At 42.3% G+C, this 23,755-nt stretch overlaps 4 protein-coding genes across 6 annotated transcripts; 2 read left to right on the forward strand and 2 right to left on the reverse strand.

Moving 5' to 3' along the window:
* Window positions 1-983: 983 nt before the first annotated feature.
* On the forward strand, window positions 984-3,673 carry crygs2 (crystallin, gamma S2). Its single transcript, XM_040006797.1, has 3 exons — window positions 984-1,041; window positions 1,595-1,860; window positions 2,841-3,673. The coding sequence occupies exons 1-3, from the start codon at window positions 984-986 to the stop codon at window positions 3,111-3,113; spliced, it is 597 nt and encodes a 198-aa protein (XP_039862731.1). The 3' UTR covers window positions 3,114-3,673.
* Window positions 3,674-4,364: 691 nt separating this feature from the next.
* Window positions 4,365-10,522, reverse strand: lcmt2 (leucine carboxyl methyltransferase 2). 2 transcript variants are annotated; one of them, XM_040006780.1, is made up of 14 exons: window positions 10,065-10,522; window positions 9,339-9,463; window positions 9,050-9,131; window positions 8,541-8,721; window positions 8,271-8,427; window positions 7,929-8,118; window positions 7,643-7,750; window positions 6,574-6,661; window positions 6,254-6,481; window positions 5,931-6,167; window positions 5,610-5,707; window positions 5,205-5,392; window positions 4,980-5,115; window positions 4,365-4,789 (listed from the first exon to the last, which is right to left on the reverse strand). In XM_040006780.1, exons 1-14 carry the CDS (start codon window positions 10,110-10,112, stop codon window positions 4,625-4,627), a joined length of 2,031 nt encoding a protein of 676 aa, XP_039862714.1. In that variant the 5' UTR covers window positions 10,113-10,522; the 3' UTR covers window positions 4,365-4,624. The 2 variants fall into 2 exon arrangements, with proteins under 2 accessions (XP_039862714.1, XP_039862715.1); XM_040006781.1 differs by lacking the exons at window positions 9,339-9,463; window positions 10,065-10,522 and having other exon boundaries at window positions 8,541-8,773.
* Window positions 10,523-11,067: 545 nt separating this feature from the next.
* On the forward strand, window positions 11,068-19,167 carry rab5b (RAB5B, member RAS oncogene family). Of its 2 annotated transcripts, none has more exons than XM_040006787.1 (6): window positions 11,068-11,197; window positions 11,989-12,295; window positions 12,394-12,545; window positions 15,955-16,077; window positions 17,193-17,286; window positions 17,410-19,167. In XM_040006787.1, the coding sequence occupies exons 2-6, from the start codon at window positions 12,130-12,132 to the stop codon at window positions 17,523-17,525; spliced, it is 651 nt and encodes a 216-aa protein (XP_039862721.1). In that variant the 5' UTR covers window positions 11,068-11,197; window positions 11,989-12,129; the 3' UTR covers window positions 17,526-19,167. The 2 variants fall into 2 exon arrangements, with proteins under 2 accessions (XP_039862721.1, XP_039862722.1); XM_040006788.1 differs by having other exon boundaries at window positions 11,072-11,197; window positions 12,094-12,295.
* dbr1 (debranching RNA lariats 1) lies at window positions 19,047-23,754 on the reverse strand. The gene is made up of 9 exons (XM_040006786.1): window positions 23,602-23,754; window positions 22,601-22,941; window positions 22,386-22,510; window positions 22,223-22,303; window positions 22,051-22,136; window positions 21,731-21,955; window positions 21,564-21,641; window positions 21,310-21,455; window positions 19,047-20,406 (listed from the first exon to the last, which is right to left on the reverse strand). The coding sequence occupies exons 2-9, from the start codon at window positions 22,795-22,797 to the stop codon at window positions 19,668-19,670; spliced, it is 1,677 nt and encodes a 558-aa protein (XP_039862720.1). The 5' UTR covers window positions 22,798-22,941; window positions 23,602-23,754; the 3' UTR covers window positions 19,047-19,667.
* Between the last annotated feature and the right edge of the window lies 1 nt (window position 23,755).

A 23,755-nucleotide genomic window follows, 5' to 3' on the forward strand; every position in this document is an offset into this window, starting at 1 on the left:
CATAGGCACCAATACCACATACCATCAGAGATTCAGTCTTTTGAACTGAGTGCTGATAACAAGTTGGGTGGTGCCTCTTATATTTTGCCCGGAGGACGTGACATCTGAGCTTTCCAAAAAGAATTTCAGATTTGGATTTCTCTGACCGCAGAACAGTTTGCACTTTGCCTCGGTCCGTTTGAAAGGAGCTTTGGCCCAGAGACGATGGTGTTGTTTCAGGATCATTTTTTCACGTATTGCTTCTTTGACCTGTATTTGGCGCAGTGAACTGTGTTCCTGAGCTCATGCCAGTTTTTCCAAAGTCCTTACAATTTTAGACCGAGGAGCATGATTCTGAAATTGTTTGTGTTTACTTCAGAGAACCTCTGCTTCTCTAACATGCTCTTTTTATTTCTGTTGCCAATTAGCCAAATTAGCTGTAAAATGTTTCTCCAGCTGTTTCTTTTTAGTAGTGCTTACTTTTAAAGCCTTTCATTGCCCTCATCTATCAAACTCCAAATTAGATCAGTTTAAACATTTGTTATGTTTTCTCTGTTCTATTATGAATAAAATATGGGTTCATATTTATGCGGCACCCCAACCTTTTAAATTGTTTACAAATCCACTTTAGTCCAAATTATTGGATTGATTAAAAAATCCTAGAAAATAGGATGCATAAGAAACACAATACTGCAAAAGTAAATCACATATTATGAGTAATGTTAAAGAAAATAAGTAGCATCAAGAGCAAAAGTATATAATTGTAAACATTTCATTAAAAGTCACATGCATATTATAACCAGCGCTACATTGTACATTAAGTACTTGTTCCATACTCACATCTACAACACCACTCACTTTTTCTCCTTATTTTTGTTATTTCAGCACTTTCAGACTGAAATTTTGAAGTGAGGTCACTCCGTTTGTGTTTCCCATTTTTACTTATTAGATGTGAATACTTTCACCACTGCTTCATGTGGATCCATCCAAAAAAGAAATAAGTCATGAGTTGGCAGGTCCTTGCCAGGTGGGAGCAAGCTGGTGGAGCTGGCATGTGTAACGGTGGGCACTGGACCCAGCCAGTAGAGTAGTGGGGTCAATGGACGCTTACCCACGCCTGGCCATTATGCCGTAATCCTTCCTCGCTTTTCTGGAAAAACTGAATAGCACTAGAATCACTGACTCAATTTTTGGATCTCATTTTCATGACAAAGCGATTGTTCCCCTTTTGCCTCCACTGTTGCTGTTTATAAATGTGGGAAAGCGGGCATATAAAAGGCACTTGCTCAAAGGCCAGTGCAACATCAAGACCTCAGGGGGAAGCATCACCATCACTCATCATCACCAAGGCTATCCCACACAATATATCCAAGATGGGCAGGGTGAGTCAATGCAAAGAGTTTAGTTTTAATGTGCGGGTTCAAAAGTGCATGTGGGAGAGTACAGAGGTTTGCTGCAGATGTTGTTTCCTTATACTCTGTTGTAAATTAAAGCCTCGCTGCTTGTTTGAGCAGCTGTTAACAGTGGCTTTGCTTTAAAATGTCTGAGCTTTCAGACAGGGACCAGGCTTTAGACTGCCTAACAGAGCAAATGTGAAAGGTGGACGAGCACTGAGACTGTTATGCGTTCCCCCCTCAGATTGTCTTCTACGAGGACAAGAACTTCCAGGGCCGTCGCTATGAGTGCGACAGTGACTGCTCAGATTTTCACACCTACCTGAGCCGCTGCAACTCCATCCGGGTGGAGAGTGGAGCCTGGGTGGTGTACGAGAGACCAAACTACATGGGCTACCAGTATGTCTTGAGCAGGGGGGAGTACCCAGAGTATCAGCGCTGGATGGGACTGAACGACCACCTCAGTTCCTGCAAGATGATCCACTTTGTAAGTCAGGCGTTGCCTGCATGCTGCTCTGCTGCAGGTGCACATTTTTTTAGCCTGTCTGTCATTTGTTATTGACTGTGCACTGTGAGCACAGACTGCACGCTCAATGACAAAGAGCTGAAGTCTTCACAATGTTCTCCGCAGGTGTGGAGTCTAATTTTTGAATATCTTAAAAGACTGAAGGCACAGCGGGCTCAGGGCATCCCAAAAAAGCATTTACTATGTGAGAGATGACATCCAGTCATGTTCATGCTACTGCAGTGCTGTGTCGATGGAGACCAGCGTGACATCAGTCTCTTTGTATGAGCAGGCTTTGGTCCAGCTGACCCACAGCCTGCAGCCTCTTTAAATCAATGCAGTTAGTAGATGCGTGTGTACAGTTTGGTTCTATTTATAACGGCACAAAACAGTGAGCAAACACACACTGCAAACAATGAAGGATTGATTAATGTAAGGTATCTCACTGATTATGGCAAATATACCGAGTATACAGTCCTTGAACAGACTAGTTTACCATGATCATCGAGAGGCAAATTATACACTCAGATACTTGTTTGTTATTTTACTTGCAGCTAGCAACACAATAAATAAACTTTATATTAAAGTGAACCCCAAGAGTCAGATGATCCCACTATGAGCAGCACGTGGCGACTGTGGGGAAAAGAAACGTGCTTCCAATAGAAAGAGACCTCAGGCTTAGGGAGAGACAGCCATGTGCTGTGACCGGCTGAGAGGTGACAGCATCATTAAACACAAGCAAAGACAAATGAAACTAATGAACTACAATTTTAAAAAATAATCAGTAATTTGGATTAGCTTTTCTCTAAACTGCCACACTGTATCTGACAAACTTCAAACTAGGTGTACATGTAGAGTACGAATTTTCCAATTAGATTCTAATTCTAATCTCATTGTATCCTCCCTTTTCCCTTTTTCTTTCTTTTCATCTTCACCTCCTTTCTCCCTCCCTCACTTTCCAGACCAGTGGGACCCAGTACAAGATGCAGCTTTATGAGAAGGCAGACTTTGGCGGCCAGGCCCTGGAGGCCACAGAGGACTGCCCCTCACTTCTGGAAAAGTTCCGCTGGAGGGAGGTCAACTCCTGTAAGGTCTTCGATGGTTGGTGGGTTTTCTACGAGCACTCCAACTACCGTGGACGTCAGTACTTCTTGGAGAAGGGAGAATACCGCAAGCCTGGGGATTGGGGTGCTGCCAGTCCTGCTGTCCAGTCTTTTAGGCGCTTCACTGAATAATTTAAACTCCATCCAAAAATATCAAGAAGACTGTCTGGGCATTATGAGTTAAAAATTTAATTATAACCTTCATCAACCATGTTTGCGATTTTGAACTAAGGTCTCAAAAATAAAACCTGCCAAGTAAGCACAATAATCTTTCTGTGGATTATTTCCATGCATGTTTTGAACTATTTTAGCACATAACTAAAGTTTATTCACTAAAGAAAAAAACAAGCCAGCACCTTCCCTCCTAACTGCACAACGGTGGTTAACACGGTTACCTCACAGCAAGAAGGTCTTGGGTTTGAGTCTCAGCTTTCTGTGTCTCTGTGAGTTAACCCTCTGACAGACTGGTGGCCTGTCCAAGCATACCCTGCCTCTCGCCCTGCGACAGGTGGGACACGCTGTCACAGCAAATCTCTCCAACCGTTATTTAACAACACAATTTATTTAAAATGATAGACAAAAAATAAACAAACAAACAAAAAAAACCCAGGAAACATCTAAAAACATTTCAAGCATCCACTGAAGAAATGCTGCCACCTGGTGGTGAAAGTTATAGTTTAAAAACCCACCCGTCCATTCAAGTTTTCAAATTCAAATTTCGGCTGGAATTCTGTGTCACAGAGGTTTGTACCATTAGGCGGAGTATAGAGCTAGTGTAGCCTCGAGTCTGCCCAGTAGGAGATCATCACTTCATAACAATCTATCAAACTGTTGAAACTTGCTAATTTCAGCAATATATAAAAAATAAAAAAAATACACAGACTTCTAGCAGGCTGTTAAAGTCGTATTATATTTCAATTCAATTTTATTTATACAGCGCCAAATCACAACAACAGTCGCCTCAAAGCGCTTTATATTGCACAGTAGATCGTACAATAATAGATACAGAGAAAAACCCAACAATCATATGACCCCCTATGAGAAAGCACTTTGGCGACAGTGGGAAGCAAAAACTCCCTTTTAACAGGAAGAAACCTCCGGCAGAACCAGGCTCAGGGAGGGGCGGGGCCATCTGCTGTGACCGGTTGGGGTGAGAGAAGGAAGACAGGATAAAGACTTGACATAAGTCCACTTTCAAGTATAAGTGCACTGAAAAGGCTTCTCAAGGCAAAGACTGGAATTAGTTGGGCTGACACCTTGTTGACAGCTAGCAGCTATGGGCAAGTCAGTCACAGCCACAGCCCTGAAACCCCTTAAATTATATAAGGGGTCTGTATAGTTAAAGGAAGAAATAAGTTATAAAGACAAAACATATCTCTGGAACAGGTTGTAGAAATGTTTATTTCTGCTGTAAAGTTGAACATTATAATATGGGAGTCTCTGCCTCGAGTGGCCACTAGAGGAACTACAGTTTCGGGCACTTCTGCTTCGGCACCCTGGAGGTTGCTGCTCGGTCAATATGAGAAGTTTTCTTACATAATTATGAAAATTACAATAGGAAGCAGGCACTTGTCTGGACCCTTCAACAGACTTGACATAAGTCCACCCTTTGGTACTTTATTTTGGAAATACTCAAGGCTGATTCAGCCCAGCATGAGTTTGAGGTCCACAGTGACAGGCTGAGGGTTCCAGTGAGTCCCAAAAGAGAAACAGTTTCCTCCTCCACCTATCAAGAGCAGCTCTGGATCTTCTGAGTCCGTCATCTCAGAGCAAAATGAGTGGAGCATCAGAGGCCAGGGCACTGAGGTCTACACATGACAGGACATAGATTAGTAATTAACATCGGATAATTCAGTTCTGCTTTTCCTCACAGAAGTGGAACAGTGCTAGTTTTTAAGCAACAAACCTGGAGGCTTTAAGGCCTGAGGTCGATGAAGAACATTGGTTGGTGCTAGATTTCCTTTAGAATAACTGTAAGTGCAATAAATGATCACTAACCGTGTCCAGACTGTACTCCATACTGCTGCACGTGGTGATGTTGATCACAACAACGCCTGGCACGCCGTCTGAATGCAGCCAGACTCCACCTACCACAACCAGCTTCTCACCACTCACATGGGCACAGTGAGAGTATCTAAAACGAAGCACACAATGGAAATCTCATCAGAGAGTTTCTTTAGCAGAAACTTGGAGTTTGGTTATGGTGTCTGAGGCACAACAGACCTGGGTACAGGAGGGGGCTGTACATCTATTCTCTCCCAGCAGAAGCCTCTTTCAGTTGGTGTCAGGATTACCGTGTCATCCAGGGGCACTCCTGCTCTGCTCAGCCCTCCAAACACCACACCACCACCTTTATATGAGCATGCAGAGTGAGAGTGGCGAGCCTCTGGTGCTACGCCCTCTACTGGGATCTGTAAATGACACCCAGTGGTCATGTATGAGTCATGTGCACGTTATGTTCTTGCTCCATACTTGTATTCTTGAAATCTACTAAATGACTCCTTCAAAATATACCTTACATATCTAATATGTGGAGGTTTATATGCATACGGGCCCTGTGTGATGTGATAATAAACTTGTGCGTGCAACATTAAGAATCTGGGTTTAAAATTGTAACAACAAGCAAACCTCAGTCCAGTGCTGCTGGTCGACACTCAGGAAGTATCCGTCACCCAAAACAGCCCCCGATTGGTTCTTTCCACCAAACACAAACACAAACTCTCTGCCTGCAGAGATGTGACAGGGAGTCAGTGTGTAACGAAAAAGCAGGGATGGGATAAAAGACTGGCAGAGAGAAGGCGAAGCAAAGATGTGAGAAAAGCATAAAGCAAAAGAACAAATGGAATGAAAAAAAGAGAAAAAGAAAGAAAAAGCTACAAACAGGAAGAGGGAAAAAAAAGAAAGAGTGTGAGGCAAAAGGATCCTACAAGACTTCCTGTTTTCCCTCACCTCTGTGTCTGGTTAGGGTAGCAGAGTGCCTCCATCTTGGCGGTGGTGGACTGCCTGTACACATCATCTCCTCCATACAAAGCTTCGGTGCATCTTGGCCCCCTGACTCCAGAGCACCACAGAGGCTAAAGGTCATTTTGAAAAGGCTTCTGACCGGGTTGAGTGGAGAGGAGCGACCTCCAAATACCACAGCACCCACTCCAGGTATAGGGGTAACTGTGTGGTAAAGTCGCACACCTGGGATAAGAAGGGAAAATTACTAACTTTTCCTGGCTAAATCAAGACCGGCTGCCCCTCACCCCAAAGAAAAAAAAAACCCTCACCAACATCTGCCGATGGCTCCACACTGACGGACCTCCAGCCTTCCTGTTCTCTGAGCAGGAGTCTGATCGCTGCTCTTCTGCCTCCTCTGCTGGAGCCTCCTGTTAGCAGGACCCACCCTGGCCTCACTGACGCAGAAGCCATCCCCAGCCCCTCCACGCATACCGGTGTGGTCCGAACACTCAGGGCTGTTGTGCTCCAAGAAGGGCCAACAGATGGCACAGGAGATTCTAAAGCAACAACACAACTTCAACATGCATACAGAACGTCCCATTTCAAATGCTTGTTAGTGTCAAGTCGAGGAGTGGAAAGTGAAAGCTACCTGGAGCTCGAGGGAGTAAAGCCTGTGCCATCAAAGCGCCTCGAGATGCAGTAAGGATGAAGTAATGGGAACATTTCTGGTGCCACTCCTGAGAGCAGACAGGTGAGGAGTCAGTGTTAGAATGTACACTATGCTCACAGGTTAGACGCACTAACACTAACATGAAATTAAGCAGATTTTTTTTTAAAAATCACTCACTTTTCATTATTTATTGTCATCATTTATTGTATATCATTTTGTATGTGTACAGTTGGCCGTTTTTATATTGCATTTGAAATTAACTGCCTCTTAAAAATTATTATTCCCTTTATGATGTTAGTTAGATACTGAAGTACTGCAACTGAAACTTATGGACACCTGCAGTCGTTCGGTGTGTGCCAAAAAATAAAATGATGTTTTAAATCTTCTTTATTTGAACTAACACCAAATTTTATAAAGTTCATTTGTAACTTTTCCATAAAGCTCTTCTTCTACAATCATTGAATGATTTTGATGTTAGCTACTGTGTTGACTGTTTTACTCTTTGTTTAATAGCAGGTTCAAAGATACTTATATTACAAATGATGAAGGTAAAAAGTAAGTGGTACGTGAGAGACAAAATAAAAGACGGGTGTAGCTTTCAGGTGTGCAGAGTGAAGCCAGTGTGAAAGTGCCCGGGTTCAAAACTAGAGCATTTTATGGTGAGGTGAAAGAATGAACCATTGCTCCAGCATGCCGTCCATAAGGGTTCCCAAAAACCACAGAGAGAGGGCCAGACTGGACACACTCTCCCCTCATAGTTGGAAACTGTAGAGTCAAATAATCCTAACATCTTCATTGTGTGCACTCCTCCCCACAGAGGCCGACACTCAACTACAAACACAGATCGCTTCTTGAATAAGCACTGTGGTTTTCAGCTGTACTAACACTAATTGGAAAAGAGGTTTTCTAAAGGTCACAACAATAAATAAACTTTCGGCAGCGGTTTAGTGATAAATGACAAAATGTGTCATCCAAACCAAATCAAGTGAGCTCTTCTGATCAGTAGTGCACACTTTTATAGAAGATGCATCGCTGAGACCCAGCTGACCTCATATTCATCAAAAGGCTCCAGGGTCTCCAATCTGCATCTCTCCTCCTCAGGGACCAGCCCGAAGAGGAAATTATTCATATCCAGGCACACGCACTCCTCCCAGCCCTGGAGACAAAGACGCCATATATTTAACCTTCACAGGAGGAACAGGGACGTTTTGAATATGCCTCGACTGTGTTTTTTTTTATTCAATTGGTACCTGGGTCTGAGGTATGTTACATTGTGCTTGTTCAAAGAAGTGAAAAGATACAGGAAGTGTCTTGTGTATAGCTTGTGTACTGACCTTGTCCAGGAAGCGGTGCCTTTGTGCGGCGGTGTCTGGGTATTGTCGAAGTGCATGCAGAGTTGAATTGAGTTTCTGGAAATGCTCCTGCATGATCTGACCAAAGGGATCGTGCGGATGGATCTGCTCATACATAACAAAGAGAGACTGTGGCAGGAGCTTTGCTGCCCAACCAATGATGGCATCAGACCTGAAAGACACACAACATCCAACGGCTTTAAATGTGATTTGCTTTGATCATAAATTCTCAGTTTTTGCTACATATTGCCATCATCTAACTAGCGTTACACGCCCAAGTGTATGCAAATTCATCTCTAGTTCACATTTTATACATTACTGCACCATTGTGTTTCCATGTAGGTGAGCACCACTTCAGAAAGAATCAGGGTAGGGGCAGCCCAGTCCAGCCCAGCTACACGCAGAGCCTCTTCCACCTTGGACTCCTCTCTAACATCCACTCCTAACAGACGGTACTGACTGCTGGACACATAAACAGGTCCTGAAGAAACACAAGCAGCCATTCACCAAACTAAACTATGCCATACTAACCTCTTACATCTTTTACCTGACAAATAATTTTTTTAAACCACTACCAAGAAAAAAAAGACAAACCTGTAAGTGACAGTGACTGGGAGTCTATCATCCCCCTTAGTGTTATATTAGAAGTGATGAGGGCAGCCTTGCGCTGAGAGACATCAGGAAAATCTACCTCAAACACAACAGCCCCGCTCAGAGCTCCATCTCCATGTAGGCGGAAATACAAAGAGTCGAAGCCCGCACCCAAAGACAAGATCTAAACCAGGGAAGTGAGGTTGAAAAATAAAGACACCAATCGGAATGGAAACCTATACAAAAGATGGGAACATTTGGTAACATGGAAGATGATGGCAGCCTTAAAGAGAAAAAGCTTTTTAAACATTAAGTCAGTGAACGTTGTGCATTTTTAAATCATATTTGACTCAGATTCTATAGACACTTTTTGTTTTCCTTTGATCAGTGAAATGACCACTACTCTGGATAATGATTTAAAATAACTGCTCTAGTAAGTGCCAAGAGGTATTACATGATTACAAGTGACCTGCTTCCAGAAAGACTGATTGGACGATACGCTGACAGCTTACCTGTCTTTCAGGGCATTTTTCTGTAATCTGAAGGAATTTCCTCACACAGTGGTCCACAGCTTTCCAGCGCACATAATAGCCCCTGAAACATCCAAAGAAACTTTAATTTACACAAGACAGTTTTACCCAGTACCCCCTGCCAGCTACATACATACATGTGGTGTGCATCACCTCCCCTGCACATGAGAGTAATTCTATTGCTTCTGCTTACTGTATACATTTTGTTTATAGAGTAAACCATCACCACATACATCCGAGGTGCATGAAAGAAGAGAAAACAATATCTGACCTGTTGATAAGCGGTGCTCTCCTGGCCACTTTGCACACAAAGTGTTGAAGGAAGGTGTCGTTGAAGTAGCCCTGTGCTGCAGCAGACACTTTGCTCACCACACTGCTGTCATTGGTTCCCTGTAACTGTTTTAAGGAACAACAAAGAACCAGCAGAAATAAATCTCCCAAAACACAGTGCAAAACTTTTTAAGACCTTTAATGATCTTCTTTCTTATCCTTCCGTTGAAGGATGTCACATATACATACAAATGTTGCATATACTCATATCATCATTTAAAAGTATGCACATGTGCAATGAGACTACTGTTACAGGGGTGGATTCTCAAATTAAACACGGCCACAGATTCAAATAATGAGGTTAGCGCATGCATGAGAAGTCCCTAAAGTTTTAGGTAAATATGACTTATTTTTAACTGTGAATCATGCAAAGCTAGTCTAGGGTTCAAGAAACACACAGAGCTGTACTGTGATACATCTTATTCTATTACATATGTACTAGTAACCATCTGGCATGTAGTGCTGTAATAGGCAGAGACTGAGCTCATTTTTAATATCTTCTTACACATCTAATATTTTTTGAATACAACAGCAATATTGTGGTTCAACCATCAGCAGAACAATATAATTGACATCGTATACTTCATAATATAGTAGAGCTAAAGTAAACAGTGGTGTGTTTACACATAATACTGTTAAGTACTGTGAATAGTGAAACAACACTTACGGCGGTGTCCCTCCCCTTCTTCTGCGCTTTTCTGTTTGTTGCTGGCATAGTGACGGCAAGTTATCGCATAACGTCACAATAAAACACCTCCACGTTTCCCACAATGTCTTAAATAAAAACAGACCGACACATTTGTGTGCCTGCACAGCAGTGCACCGGTGAAAACAAGTCAAACATCCTTCACGTGGTATTGACTTCCGAGATATTTCCCAGGATTTCTCCGGCGCCCCCTGCAGCCCGGAGGCTGCAACAGAAAACCACGCGGTTAATTAATCACTGAAACTCCATTCAGACACCAACAGGAAATGTGTTGGTGTCTGTGCCTCGATTATTATGATTATCTGCTAGTTATTGAGCAACTTTTGTCGCCATTAAAACATTAAAATTTGACTAAAAGCTAAAAGCCTCGGGTTAATATTATCAATGACTGCCATATTTTTCTATTTTCAAAAAAGGATTTAAATCTTTGTCGAAAATAAAGGCAATAATTAAATTATACAATGCTTTGTGCATTCATACAATGATAAAAAGTTTAGTCTCTTTTTTTTAAATGGACATTCCGGAATTCTATTGTTTGTGAAACCATTTACCAGGTTTTCTTTTAACTATGTATATATATTTAAATTTAAATATTAACTTTAGGTAACGCTCCTTAGAGGTTATCAAAAATAATAACCTTCAGAGGAGCTTCTAGAAGGTTGCCAATATATTACCCAAAGAATTCACTACAATAACCCCGTCTACGTTTCCTAGAATACCTTTTAAAGATCGGAAAAAATATAACCAGACGAGAAAGAACGTTTCCAGAGGGGGTGATGTGTTTTCTGAGAATGAATCATTTCTATGAATTTGTCATTCTTACTGTGAGCGGTATTTTGTTCGTCGAACTTGTGTTCTGTGACTCTTATAATTGATCTAAATTTGTATTTTTAAAAAGTGCCATATAAAGACGAGTGAAAAAAAATCAAAGGATATGCGGCTCTTCTTTTCTTCCCAGAATTGACAATGCGGCACTCAGTGCGCATGCGCCAATTTCCAGGAAGCGTTAACATTTTTTTCTTTCACCAGCTGATAGCCAAATTGTCAACAGTTAAGTCAGCGCTACCCGCACGGCTGAAACGACACTATACACGGTAAATAGACTTATGTTTTCCTCTCAGTACCTCTGTGTTACTTATACGCTCGGCTGGAACGGCTGTGTTTCATTGGGCGTCGAAATGCGAGGCTTTGTTTCAGTTTTGTGTCGTCCGAACCGAATGCTCGGATCGCTGTCCCGCTAGCACATAAACCGAGATAAGGGTTGCTGATCTGATAACAGTCATTGTGGGAGTTGCCTCAACACGAGTACGCCAGGATGTCATCCGTCTGCTCTCTTGTCCTGACGCGTGTCAGCGGGGTGCTGAGGTTAATGTTTCAAATGGAGAAAGTGCTGCAGTGCCGGGGGGAGGGGGGTTGTTAGCGTCGAGTGTCTGAGGTAGGAGAGAGCAATTAGAAGCGCAGCATCCCCAGTAAACTCCAGATCAAATGGGCCGCTATTCTCCCCACACATCTCTTATTCAGTGAACGCAGCAGCATGTGAAGGTTGGTACATATTGTGCAATGCAGTTAGGATTTAAACAGGTGCTGGATTGTATGCGAGACCTCCATCCCTCCTATGAGGCTTAAATCTTTAGAACTTATTTCTGGATCGGCTTGGATTTCCGTTTCATGAGGTAAGGCGTGATAACATTCAGAGGTAGTACACGTGAGACATTACAGTCGCAATTAAAACTTGTGCTTGATCACATAGAAAACTTCTAATCTTTAAAAAGTATGGATCCGCCGGGAGAAGATTTGTTACCTTGAGGAAGAAGGATATGTGTATATAGGGCAGACAGTGTGTAATCTTGAACCGAAATAAAACTCTACTGGCTTTTTCACACAGACCAAACACGGCTAGAACAGAGGTCAAGACGTCGTCAGTGACACGTGACTCTCGGTCTGTTTTGGGAAGCAGCACAAGTGACCAAAAGCACCTGTCCCCACTCAGGGAGGAGGCCCAGCCCCCCTGCTGTCTCTGGTCAGTATGAGCTCCAGAGGGAGCGGAGGCCGCTCCAACGGCACACTAACGCAGACCAAGATTTGCCAGTTCAAGTTGGTGCTGCTGGGGGACATGGCTGTGGGCAAGTCCAGTTTGGTGCTGCGTTTTGTCAAAGGGCAGTTTGATGAGTTCCAAGAGACCACTATAGGAGGTAAGAACTGGGAGAACTCCTAATCAGGTGATTGATTGGGGGGGGGGGGGGATTTAAGAACCCCATAATGATCTATCATGCTTCTTTTTTATGTCCAGCTGCATTCCTGGCACAGTCGGTGTGTCTTGATGATACCACAGTGAAGTTTGAGATCTGGGACACTGCAGGACAGGAGCGATACCACAGCCTGGCTCCCATGTACTATCGTGGCGCTCAGGCTGCTATTGTTGTCTTTGACATCACCAAGCCGGTACGTAGAAATATTTCCTAATTTCAGTAGGTCTTGGCTGCACTGATATTTGTTCTAAAATGTCGGACTGCTGCCTACAGGTATTTTTCAACATTCACAATTCATTTCATTTACCTAAATCAATCATGTAAAGATTCTCACTGAAAGACAGTTGTAGAAACGCATAAATGTCTCCCACAGCCTAATATCAGTATTAACCTGGAAACTCCTCGAGTTCTTTCCTTTCCTCTTTTTTTTGTCGTCCCACATTCTCTACATCATTAGACATGGATATATTTGGTATCATTGAAATTCAGGAAGTTAGGTGTGACTATGAAGGTAGAGTAGGCCATCTGATAACTGGAAGGATGGTGGTTCAATCTCCAGCTCCCATGATCCCAGAGCTAGAGTTGGAGGATAACTTCAGGTGAACTTCAGGGTTCACCTGAAGTTATCTTCTCTATGATCGTTGGATTTTTCTCTGTATCTATTATTGTAGGATCTACTGTACAATATAAAATGCCTCGAGGCGACTGTTGTTGTGATTTGGCGCTGTATAAATAAAATTGAATTGAATTGAACCCCTGGGTTTTGAATTATGAAGGTGGTACTGAGTTAAATCGCCATGGTAGCTTGTGCTTCGCATCTGTATATTTAAGATAAGACATTTGGCAAATGCAAAACCACCACCTACTGATGAATGTCTCTGGGAAATAGTGTCACCATCCCCGGAAGAGCCCCTAAGCCCAGTGTGAAGCTTCAACAAGGAATAAAGATTCTTGAGCGCAATGTGAATGATAGAAACTTTGAACCTTGCATCCAGTTCGTGTACTGGCTGATGTTGAAACACAAATTTGCGTTTTGATCTACTTAATGGTTTACAACATGTTTTTATATTTGTCCTGTGTGACAGTGTAAATCCACCGTCTGGCTGGGCCTTTCTGTGTGGCGTTAGCAGCTTCTTCCCGTGTCTGTGTACTCACAGTTTGAGTCTGATCTTCTTGTGTTGTCATGATGGCCACTGATACTGTAAGGTCTATGAAGTGGCAGTTGAAATGTTTTGCCAGCTTTCCTTAATGGAGTTTTTATTTTTATGACCACTCAAATCATGTGTCACAACAAATATATTACATTCATTCAACATGTATTATATGTTCGACCACTTCATATTTTTTATGTTTATTAAATTAGATTTTATGTATACAACACTCATTCACAATAACAGTGCACAAGGATGATAATATCCATTGAGCAAGTACTTGGTGACAGCAGGGAGGAAAAACTCAGTTTAAACAGGAACAGATCTCGTACAGAACCATGCTTTAGGCAGATGCCCATAGTTTCCTAACTGGTTCTGGTGGTGATGGGGAAAGGGAAGGCAGAAAAAGAGAATATAGAGAGACGTTAAAATTTGCTCTTTTATTTGTAAAATATCTCCTGGGACCTGTCCATGTTGCAACTGGTTTATGTGCTGTAAGCGACACACACCTCCTTCTTGGATGGACTAATCAGGCCGATGACCACCTTTGTGGGATTACTTAGCCTGACTGTCTGTGTTAGACTATGCAAATACAAGTAAAGAAAATCCTGGGCATTTTTTAACACATACTGTGTCTTCAGACTTTTACATTTTAACAAGTAACTTTCAGCGGTGCTACAGGGAGTGCAGAATTATTAGGCAAATGAGTATTTTGTCCACATCATCCTCTTCATGCATGTTGTCTTACTCCAAGCTGTATAGGCTCGAAAGCCTACTACCAATTAAGCATATTAGGTGATGTGCATCTCTGTAATGAGAAGGGGTGTGGTCTAATGACATCAACACCCTATATCAGGTGTGCATAATTATTAGGCAACGTCCTTTCCTTTGGCAAAATGGGTCAAAAGAAGGACTTGACAGGCTCAGAAAAGTCAAAAATAGTGAGATATCTTGCAGAGGGATGCAGCAGTCTCAAAATTGCAAAGCTTCTGAAGCGTGATCATCGAACAATCAAGCGTTTCATTCAAAATAGTCAACAGGGTCGCAAGAAGCGTGTGGAAAAACCAAGGCGCAAAATAACTGCCCATGAACTGAGAAAAGTCAAGCGTGCAGCTGCCAAGATGCCACTTGCCACCAGTTTGGCCATATTTCAGAGCTGCAACATCACTGGAGTGCCCAAAAGCACAAGGTGTGCAATACTCAGAGACATGGCCAAGGTAAGAAAGGCTGAAAGACGACCACCACTGAACAAGACACACAAGCTGAAACGTCAAGACCGGGCCAAGAAATATCTCAAGACTGGTTTTTCTAAGGTTTTATGGACTGATGAAATGAGAGTGAGTCTTGATGGGCCAGATGGATGGGCCCGTGGCTGGATTGGTAAAGGGCAGAGAGCTCCAGTCCGACTCAGACGCCAGCAAGGTGGAGGTGGAGTACTGGTTTGGGCTGGTATCATCAAAGATGAGCTTGTGGGGCCTTTTCGGGTTGAGGATGGAGTCAAGCTCAACTCCCAGTCCTACTGCCAGTTTCTGGAAGACACCTTCTTCAAGCAGTGGTACAGGAAGAAGTCTGCGTCCTTCAAGAAAAACATGATTTTCATGCAGGACAATGCTCCATCACACGCGTCCAAGTACTCCACAGCGTGGCTGGCAAGAAAGGGTATAAAAGAAGAAAAACTAATGACATGGCCACCTTGTTCACCTGATCTGAACCCCATTGAGAACCTGTGGTCCATCATCAAATGTGAGATTTACAAGGAGGGAAAACAGTACACCTCTCTGAACAGTGTCTGGGAGGCTGTGGTTGCTGCTGCACGCAATGTTGATGGTGAACAGATCAAAACACGGACAGAATCCATGGATGGCAGGCTTTTGAGTGTCCTTGCAAAGAAAGGTGGCGATATTGGTCGCTGATTTGTTTTTGTTTTGTTTTTGAATGTCAGAAATGTATATTTGTGAATGTGGAGATGTTATATTGGTTTCACTGGTAAAAATAAATAATTGAAATGGGTATATATTTGTTTTTTGTTAAGTTGCCTAATAATTATGCACAGTAATAGTCACCTGCACACACAGATATCCCCCTAAAATAGCTAAAACTAAAAACAAACTAAAAACTACTTCCAAAAACATTCAGCTTTGATATTAATGAGTTTTTTGGGTTCATTGAGAACATGGTTGTTGTTCAATAATAAGATTATTCCTCAAAAATACAACTTGCCTAATAATTCTGCACTCCCTGTATTTCTGTCAGTACCTCAGTCATGCTTCCAACACAGAGGCTTTGAACTTACTGACGTTTCATTTGAATGTCGCACTTTTGAAAGAAGTTAATACATCATACTGCCCAGCTCCATTATTTGCATCAGCTCAAAGGTGAAAAGTTAATCTCATCATATTTGCTTGGTATCTCCATGGTAGTTTATCTGACCTTGGTTCTGTGTTTGTGCAGGAGACGTTTGAGAGAGCCAAGGCCTGGGTGAAGGAGCTGCAGAGGCAGGCCAGTCCTAACATTGTTATTGCCCTGGCTGGAAACAAGGCTGACCTGGCCGAGAAGAGACTGGTGGAGTATGAGGTAACGCACCCCTGTTGGTCCAAATTAAATCATAACCGATTTACTTCCTGAAGACAGAAGCAGTCCTATGGATAGAAGCACCTTGTTAATGAAAGAGGTCAGAGGCCACAGTTGTTGGAGCTGACAGACTATTAAGATTCACATCTTCAGCCTTGAAGCCGTTAGCTGTAACTGCTAGCCTAAAGCAGAAATATGTGGCTGCAAAGGGAACACACTTGCAATTCATAACTAACAAAATAGTCCCCAGTGAATCTTTTGCTTTAATTATCTCACAGCATGAATAAAAAACCCCAACCATGCTTGTTGCAGCATTGTAGGCTACTACGGTTGGATTTTAATACTGTGGGGAATGCTTTCTGGTCTGACTTTGGCCCACAATACTAGTCAGCTATGGTTTGAATGTGTAAGTGCTGTCACTGACCTTTTGGATCCCGGTACAGCCACACTTCTATTGTCTGAATCCACTAGAACACCTTTGGGATGTACTGTATATGCGTGTACATATAGAAGCTTCTGTTGGAGCTACACACTGTGGTAACCTCTTGTGACAGGAGAGTAGCTGAAAGTGGCTTTGTAACAGTGATGTCAGCATGGAGCAGAATATCAGAGGAAGGTGGTCTCCATGACACCAAGAACTGAGCTCAGTAAGAGGAGCCATCAAATTTTAGTTTAGAATGGTAAACTGTATATAAAAGGGTACTCGCCATCCACTGGTTTGGGAATCCGTATTACAAAGCTTCAGACCTTACATTCTGGCTTACACTACACTATGCTGTGTTTGGTTTGTTTTCAAAATCATTATATGTGGAGCAGAACCAAGGACAAAATTATATGTCAATGCTAGTAAGCTTGGTTAGCAAGCAGCATTCAGACTGTATTAGTCCATTATGCCTCCTTAAGGCTACTTAAAATTAGAGATGGCACGATACCACTTATGTCCGAATCGGTTGGATGTGACTTTTTTTTTTTTTTTATATGTGATGCTGAATTACAGTCATGATTTGTGAATGGAAAACAGTTTTTAGTTCCTTTCATCTGTAGGTTTTAGCATTTGTGCTAGTAGTTTTTTAAATACTGTGTAATAATTTGATCTTTTCATATGCTGAATGGTAAAGGAAGCCCAGACATATGCCGAAGACACTGGTTTGCTTTTTATGGAAACCTCTGCAAAGACAGCCATGAACGTCAATGAGCTGTTCCTGGCCATTGGTGAGTGTTGTGTTTTATATAAGAATAATTTCTTTCACAGAAGAGACTAATAGACGTCAGGAGTCCTGCCTCGTGAATTATATGCTTGTCACAGTCTAAATAAACCTCTTCTCTTTAATCTAGCAAAAAAGATGCCAAAAACAGACACCCAAAACCCAACGCATGCAGCCCGACATCGGGGAGTCAACCTGCAGGACCCAGATGCTCATTCCACCCGAGCCTGCTGTGGAGGGAACTAGACTTCCACAACTCCCTACCACCTGTATTCTACCATCCACACCACCACAGCCCTACAACCATCTCGTCTCTTTCAATCAACTTACAGGGGGTGAGCCTTTACTCTGCATTCATCTTCCTGTTCAAGCAGAGAGAATAAGAGGAGAGGAAGAACCAAAAAAGCAAGCAGAGATGGAGGACAGAGACAGCGTTTCACACGTGTCTGTTGACCAACAACTCTGATTCCACATTTGGAAAGACACGGTATAGAGAAGACTGAGATTAAGAGGAATGTAGAAGATGGTGGCAAGCCTGTTCTAGTATTTAGCACTAATTGTGAAATTTCTTTCGTGTTCACTCTGCCTTGCATCATTTTCAGTCACGGCCCCGATTGGCACAAACTGAGCAGCACATGTTGCCGAGTGTCCCGAAAGGAGAAAAAGGGCCGAGGCATTAAAAGAGCCAAACCGTTGAGACGGCAGTCACCCCCCCCCCCCCCCCCCCGAGCTTGCAGCTGCTTGCTTTTCCCCTCTAATAAGATCCTTCTGTGAATAAATACCGAATTGAACCCCGGGAATGAGTTTGTCTGACACAAGTCAATTCGTACCTATTTAATGTTCCATGTTCCTACTTCTCTTGGCTGCAGACTGATAAGCTTCAGCATCTCTGATTCCTCCCTTATTTAGTCTAAATGGTAACCCAAAAAGTTAAGACGTGAAGTAAACATTTCAACTTCTGACAAGTTCTGAATTAGTGAAACTAAAGCTCAGCAAGTCTGAGAATTATTTATTGAAAGATTGAGGTACATGCAGTTAGTGTGAATAAGCTTGCTGTAGCTCTTTACAGCAGTAATATACACTGGATGTGAAGTGTATAACTATGACATGGACAGGGCTACTAAATCGTTATTCTGATTGGCATCTATAGCTTTCCATCTGGAAATGGTGTTCCCAAATGTCAAGGAATTGATTAAATTCCATTGTCCTCCCTGTTTGGTTTAGACTATGAGGCTTGTAATAAACCTCCTTGGTCTGGAGTATATCTGCACATGTTGTGTTCAGCTTAAATGGCATAACTGTTTCCTTTACCTTACTAGAATGAGCTGTGTGCTCAGTGGCTGTCAAAGGCTTGGCTGAAGAAAATGAGGAAAGAATAGATAAAAAATACACAAAAAAAAAACAGAAGTGCCTACTCCCCGTTTTCTTTCTGTCAATCATGTTTGGGGCTTTCTTTGAGTGTGTGCTTTGCAGACAAGGCGCAAGATTACTCCCTGACGTTGGTTTGCACCATAAACCAAAAACCTGGCACCCCGTCATTAGGCTATACCGTACTGGCTCTTTGTATGGATGTAGAGATCCTGTCGAATACACTGTATGTTAAATATTGTCTTAATTTCACTGAGAATGTTTGTTGACTTTAGCAGAGCACACTTGTGAACCTGGAATGGATCGTTTAAAGGACTCTGATCAATGTTATAAATCAGTGGGATTTAAACACACATCTGTGTCCAGAGAAATCTTTTCTTCGGCTTTATTTTCATATCCAAGCATTTTGATGAGAAAAACTGAATTCTCATTAAGACAATTTTCAAATAGTATACAAATGGAAGGCTTAAAAAAAAAAAAAAAAAAAAGTGCCGTTCCTCTCAACACTAACAGCTCACTATATACAAGAAACGCATCCACTGTCATTATTCAGTGTTTTAACGTAGGTTCAGTGGTCTGTACGAGTAAGATGACAAGTAATTAAAACAAAGACTTGCTTTTTCCATCAGCACCTACGGTATGTAAGTGTTCAATAAAGCTGTGAAGTCATTATTTCTGTTTAAAAAAAAAAAAAAAAAAAAAAACAAACAAAAAAAAAGCTGTTCTCATCTTTCTGGCCTCTTTAATCATCTTGAAATTACAATGTCAGAAAAAGAAAGTGTTCTAAAAAATCTGGTTGGATTAAAATACATAAAAATCATGTTTAAACAACGAAACATTTTGATGGGTATAATTTCTGTGGAAACTGAATCCAGAAACAAATTCTTTGCTTGTGTACAGTCCACCTTTACGGGCATTTTAATAAAGCCATGCCTCTGCTTTGAACAGCTCGTGTGAGTAGCTGCAGGTACATAAATTAATGAATATAAACTAACGGAGAAGTTTACACTGCCTCTCTGACTATCCCTCACACTCGTCATCCTCCGCTGCTGTATAGATCACCTGGTTTCTGCGTTTGATTCTTGGAGTTGGGCCTCTGCTGCCAGCGTCCCCACTCTCAATGCTGGTTCGTTTTAGGATGCGCGCAGCTGTGACGTCCTCATCGTCGCCGCTGCCCTGTCCTGCCCTGTCTGCTCCAAACTGAGCGTGAGCTGGGGTAGAGTGGGAAGGAGGTGGCAGGTTCATGAGGTCGGGCACAGGAGGGGGTGAGACGCTGCATTTGGGCTCGGGTAGAACCATACGGCTGGGTGTGTGGATTTCACCTGCTTTCGCATCAAAAAGCTCGTCCCCTTTCACCTCTGCTTTCAGCTCCTCCTCCTCCTCCCACTCGTCTTCTATGGTGATCTCATCTGGATTAAATGAACCTGACAATCCTGAAGTATCGGTTGGATACTCGCTGGGCTCGTCAGTACTTCCCAAACTATCTTCATCTTCGTCATCCTCTCCTCCTGTACTGCCCTGAACTCTCGCCACCTCATCTTCTCCCCGCCCGACCTGTGCATAGATGTCTGTGAGACCCAACTTGGCGCAAAGCTCGGTCGTCTGAGGGTTGGTGTTGTAGCTCGGGGTAGCCTGACGATGGGGCTTGTTGGGGTTGTAGGATTGCACCGTTGGACTGAAGTTGTCTGGAATGCCAAGCTCCCCGCTCAGATCCTCCACCACCTGCATCATAGCGGCTTCTGAAGCGCTGAAGTCCCACCTGATGGGTGTATGCAATCCAACATTATAAAAGAAAGTATGAACAAAAACCGCTCAGTCATAATGACCTTTGCTTCAAGCATCTGAAGCAATAACTTGGCAGCTCATTATTAGGCTCCACTATACCGTCTCCCAGTATGGATGCAAATACACTATGTAAAGTATTGTTTTGGCTTCACTGAAAACGTGCGTTGAGCTGATTTAAGCAAATATTGGTGTCCTGAGAAATCTTTCCTTCTGCTTTATTTTCATTATGTAAAATGTATTTTTATGAATAAGCAGTGTGACACACTTCAAATTGCTCCCCGCTCAGTTCTGCTTGCTGGCTTTGGGAAGAAGGAAAAGAATGAAAACCCACAGCTGAAGCAGTGAGTTTCATACTTCCTCTCTAACTTGCACAGGTCTAACTAGCTACACCAGCAACTTCATTCTTGGTCTGTCTTGACATTGTAGACAGCTGAGTAGTTTAAAAAAAAATTCCAGTGACTAGCTCTAGTGCTCCTATTGGTTATTAGCATTTTGCTTGCGCTTCAAAAAAAAAAAGTGGCATTAATTTGTGGAGAACATGCTGCCAAACAAAACATGCAAATATCAAACTTGTTTTTCCCCATAGAGCTTATTTTTGTTGCTTATTTCACCAAGGCAACACAGGTGGTGATAACATCCTACACAAAAAGGCCTTCCCTGAGCTCGAGTTTCCTTTTACACCTAGAGCTCAGGGAAGTTACAATGCAAAGCTTGTTTTAAGTGCAAGATCCTCTCTTCCAGAGTGACCTTTCCCCTGCTGCGTGACACTGGCTCTATGTTCAAGCTAATGTTTTAGTTCTGGGAGACTGAAATCATGCATGCACAAGCTAACTCTGCTTTTACAGGCCTTGTTACTTTTATGTCTATACGTGTGTACCGTTCATGCAAGCCATTATTCTCTGGGGGGTTCCAGGGGTGAGGAGTGGTCCTCTGTAGAGTGTTGGTAGCCTTGAGAATAGCAAGCCACTCTGGATCATACTCAAGACCCTCAGATGAACCTGGTCTTTCTGGAATATCCACAATCTGAAAAAACAAAAGGTGTTAGCTCACACACTTTAACCCAGACTCTGATCCTAATATATCAATTTTAAAAAAAAAAAAAAGGAAAAAAAAAAAAAAGAGTTGTCCCACCTGTAAGAATTCCCTGTGGGGCAAACATTTATCCAGAGACAGGAATTTGGTTACGCGTGGTGCACTTTTACCTTTAGGCTGAAAATAAGAAATCACCGAAATGATGGTTAGAACGATTTAAACCTTATTAGCAGCAGTAATTCTAACTGAACAACTGTCACTCTCACCGGATGCTGCATAATGGCAGCAAATTTCACATGAAGATGTGCAGAGAACCAATAGTTAGGCTGGAGGTGAGCTAGGAGCTCCTCTGCAGCAGGACTTCCCAGAGAGTTTGACTCCACCTCCTGACGAAGGAATTTCTTCTTTCGTAACAGCTCCTTCGTGCTGCCATAGTAGTAGATTCCACGAGGCCAGTCGTGGCTCATGAAAATGTCTATGGGCATCTGGATCTTAGCAGAAATAATCATGTAAAATTAACATTGTATATTTAGCTAAAGAAGTGGACAAACATTTAGAGTTGTGTGGAAGAACTTGCGAGATTTACCTGTTTTAATTTGAAAACCTCGATATTTCTGATGTGGTATGCACTTCGAAGTGTTTCAGGATTATATGGAGGGAATTCATGGTGGCCTTAAAGTGAAAACATTCCATGTAAATATGATGCATAGCAGTGGAGCCTCAACTATTTGAAAAGCTAAACAAACAAAAACAAATACCCTTCCTGTAGTCATGTGATTTGAAAATGCCAGATAAGCCACCAATTCTGATCCCTTTGTAGCGAATAACACCAGCATAACCTGGAGACAGGTGATTATATAGGTCAGGCTTGTGGCGAGTCAGACAAGCTGGCAAACAAATTTGGAATCAGTCAGTCTATACCTAGATAATAAATGTTTGGTGCCACCCAGCCTCCATAAGGGAGCTCTTGCAGGTGATTGGAAGCCTCGTGGTTTCCTCCAATGAAAATGGTAAACACCGGAGCCTTCTTCTCCCCAGAATAATACCTGCAACACAGACAATAAAGTTTTAAATATCCTTACTCGTGTCTTTGATTTAAAAACCAAACAAAAACACAACATAAACAAAGAACTTACTTGTAAAAGGTCTGCATGGTTCTGTACTTGGCTGGCACTGCCATGCACTTCAAGTCTCCCTCATTTCGCACTGCCTGGAAGTCTCCACAGCAAAGCAGCAGGTCCACCTTCACCCCTTCCTTCTGCTCCAGATACTCAATTGTCTCATAAATCTTGTCCAGCTCCCCATGGCAACAGCCTTCTACTGCAATTTTCATCCTGTGCAAACAGGTGATCTGACAACGTGCAGAGAAATTCACATTCACACTAAAGGATGGCTTCTGTTCTCATCTAAACACCATTAGCCTCTGTGGACACAGTCAAGCCGAGGTCCACGGCCTCCTAAAAGATGATTTGGCAATCTGTAAAGACATACAATGGTGATGATGATTACTTTCACTTAACACACAATTTCACTAAAGTCTAGTTCTAATATACATTTCAGTTGGGTAAATTATTTTTTTTTTCACATCTACTTGGATCATAGTTTTAGTTGCCTTTTAATCACACAGTGGAAAGGGACTTTAATAACCTACAATACGGTCTTGGATGATCTTAAACAGTGCTAATGAATTACCATGTGACTAAAGCTATCCAAGAGCAATCGGGTAGACACCCGTTTAATTTTAGCGTATGAGCAGAGCTCCTGTTGGACTGTCATGTCTCATTTAGCTAGAAACAATAAATTAAATGAAAGGTATGCGAACTGAAGATGACCCTAGCACCTTTTTTAAGACATTAAAGACTCTACAATGCACGCTGCACCGGCGGGTAGCCCTTGAATACATGCAGTAAGTAGTGCACGATGCTTTTTATTTTTTTTATTTATTTTTAATCTGACAAATGTGTCCCATGCTGCTTTAAAGTATCCTCACACTCAAGCAGGGTAGCTACTAGAAGCTCAGGTCCTACGATACAACACGCAACAGCTAGCTAGGCTACGTAATTAAGCGAAACAACTCGACAGCGTATATGAAGGAAATTTGTTATATAAGAGCAAAGTAAACGAACTGAGTACTTACAGATTTGGGGGTATAATTAACGAGTATTTTGAGCCGGTTTATAGTCCATAAAGTTGCAAACTTGTGCAAAAAAACATGCTTATGTTTGTGGAAGAAACGAACAGAATGGATGTTCCCACCTCGCCTCTACCAATATGAGCGCATGCGCAATTCT

The sequence above is a fragment of the Simochromis diagramma genome, unplaced genomic scaffold, assembly GCF_900408965.1.
Source record: "Simochromis diagramma unplaced genomic scaffold, fSimDia1.1 OVJJ01000514.1, whole genome shotgun sequence".
NCBI classification, from domain to species: Eukaryota; Metazoa; Chordata; class Actinopteri; order Cichliformes; family Cichlidae; genus Simochromis; species Simochromis diagramma.

Coding starts and splice junctions, on each gene's coding strand:
- rab5b (XM_040006787.1), top strand. CDS start 12,130: ATGAGCTCCAGAGGGAGCGGAGGCCGCTCCAACGGCACACTAACGCAG. Junction 12,546..15,954: donor TCTTTGACATCACCAAGCCG/GTACGTAGAAAT, acceptor GTGTTTGTGCAG/GAGACGTTTGAGAGAGCCAA. Junction 17,287..17,409: donor TGAGCTGTTCCTGGCCATTG/GTGAGTGTTGTG, acceptor TCTTTAATCTAG/CAAAAAAGATGCCAAAAACA.
- crygs2 (XM_040006797.1), top strand. CDS start 984: ATGAGTTGGCAGGTCCTTGCCAGGTGGGAGCAAGCTGGTGGAGCTGGC. Junction 1,042..1,594: donor TGGAGCTGGCATGTGTAACG/GTGGGCACTGGA, acceptor ACGAGCACTGAG/ACTGTTATGCGTTCCCCCCT. Junction 1,861..2,840: donor CCTGCAAGATGATCCACTTT/GTAAGTCAGGCG, acceptor CTCACTTTCCAG/ACCAGTGGGACCCAGTACAA.
- dbr1 (XM_040006786.1), bottom strand. CDS start 22,797: ATGAAAATTGCAGTAGAAGGCTGTTGCCATGGGGAGCTGGACAAGATT. Junction 21,456..21,563: donor CCCACAGGGAATTCTTACAG/GTGGGACAACTC, acceptor TTGTTTTTTCAG/ATTGTGGATATTCCAGAAAG. Junction 20,407..21,309: donor AATAATGGCTTGCATGAACG/GTACACACGTAT, acceptor TACACCCATCAG/GTGGGACTTCAGCGCTTCAG.
- lcmt2 (XM_040006780.1), bottom strand. CDS start 10,112: ATGCCAGCAACAAACAGAAAAGCGCAGAAGAAGGGGAGGGACACCGCC. Junction 8,428..8,540: donor CCAGTCACTGTCACTTACAG/GTTTGTCTTTTT, acceptor GTGTTTCTTCAG/GACCTGTTTATGTGTCCAGC. Junction 8,119..8,270: donor ACCTACATGGAAACACAATG/GTGCAGTAATGT, acceptor TGTGTCTTTCAG/GTCTGATGCCATCATTGGTT.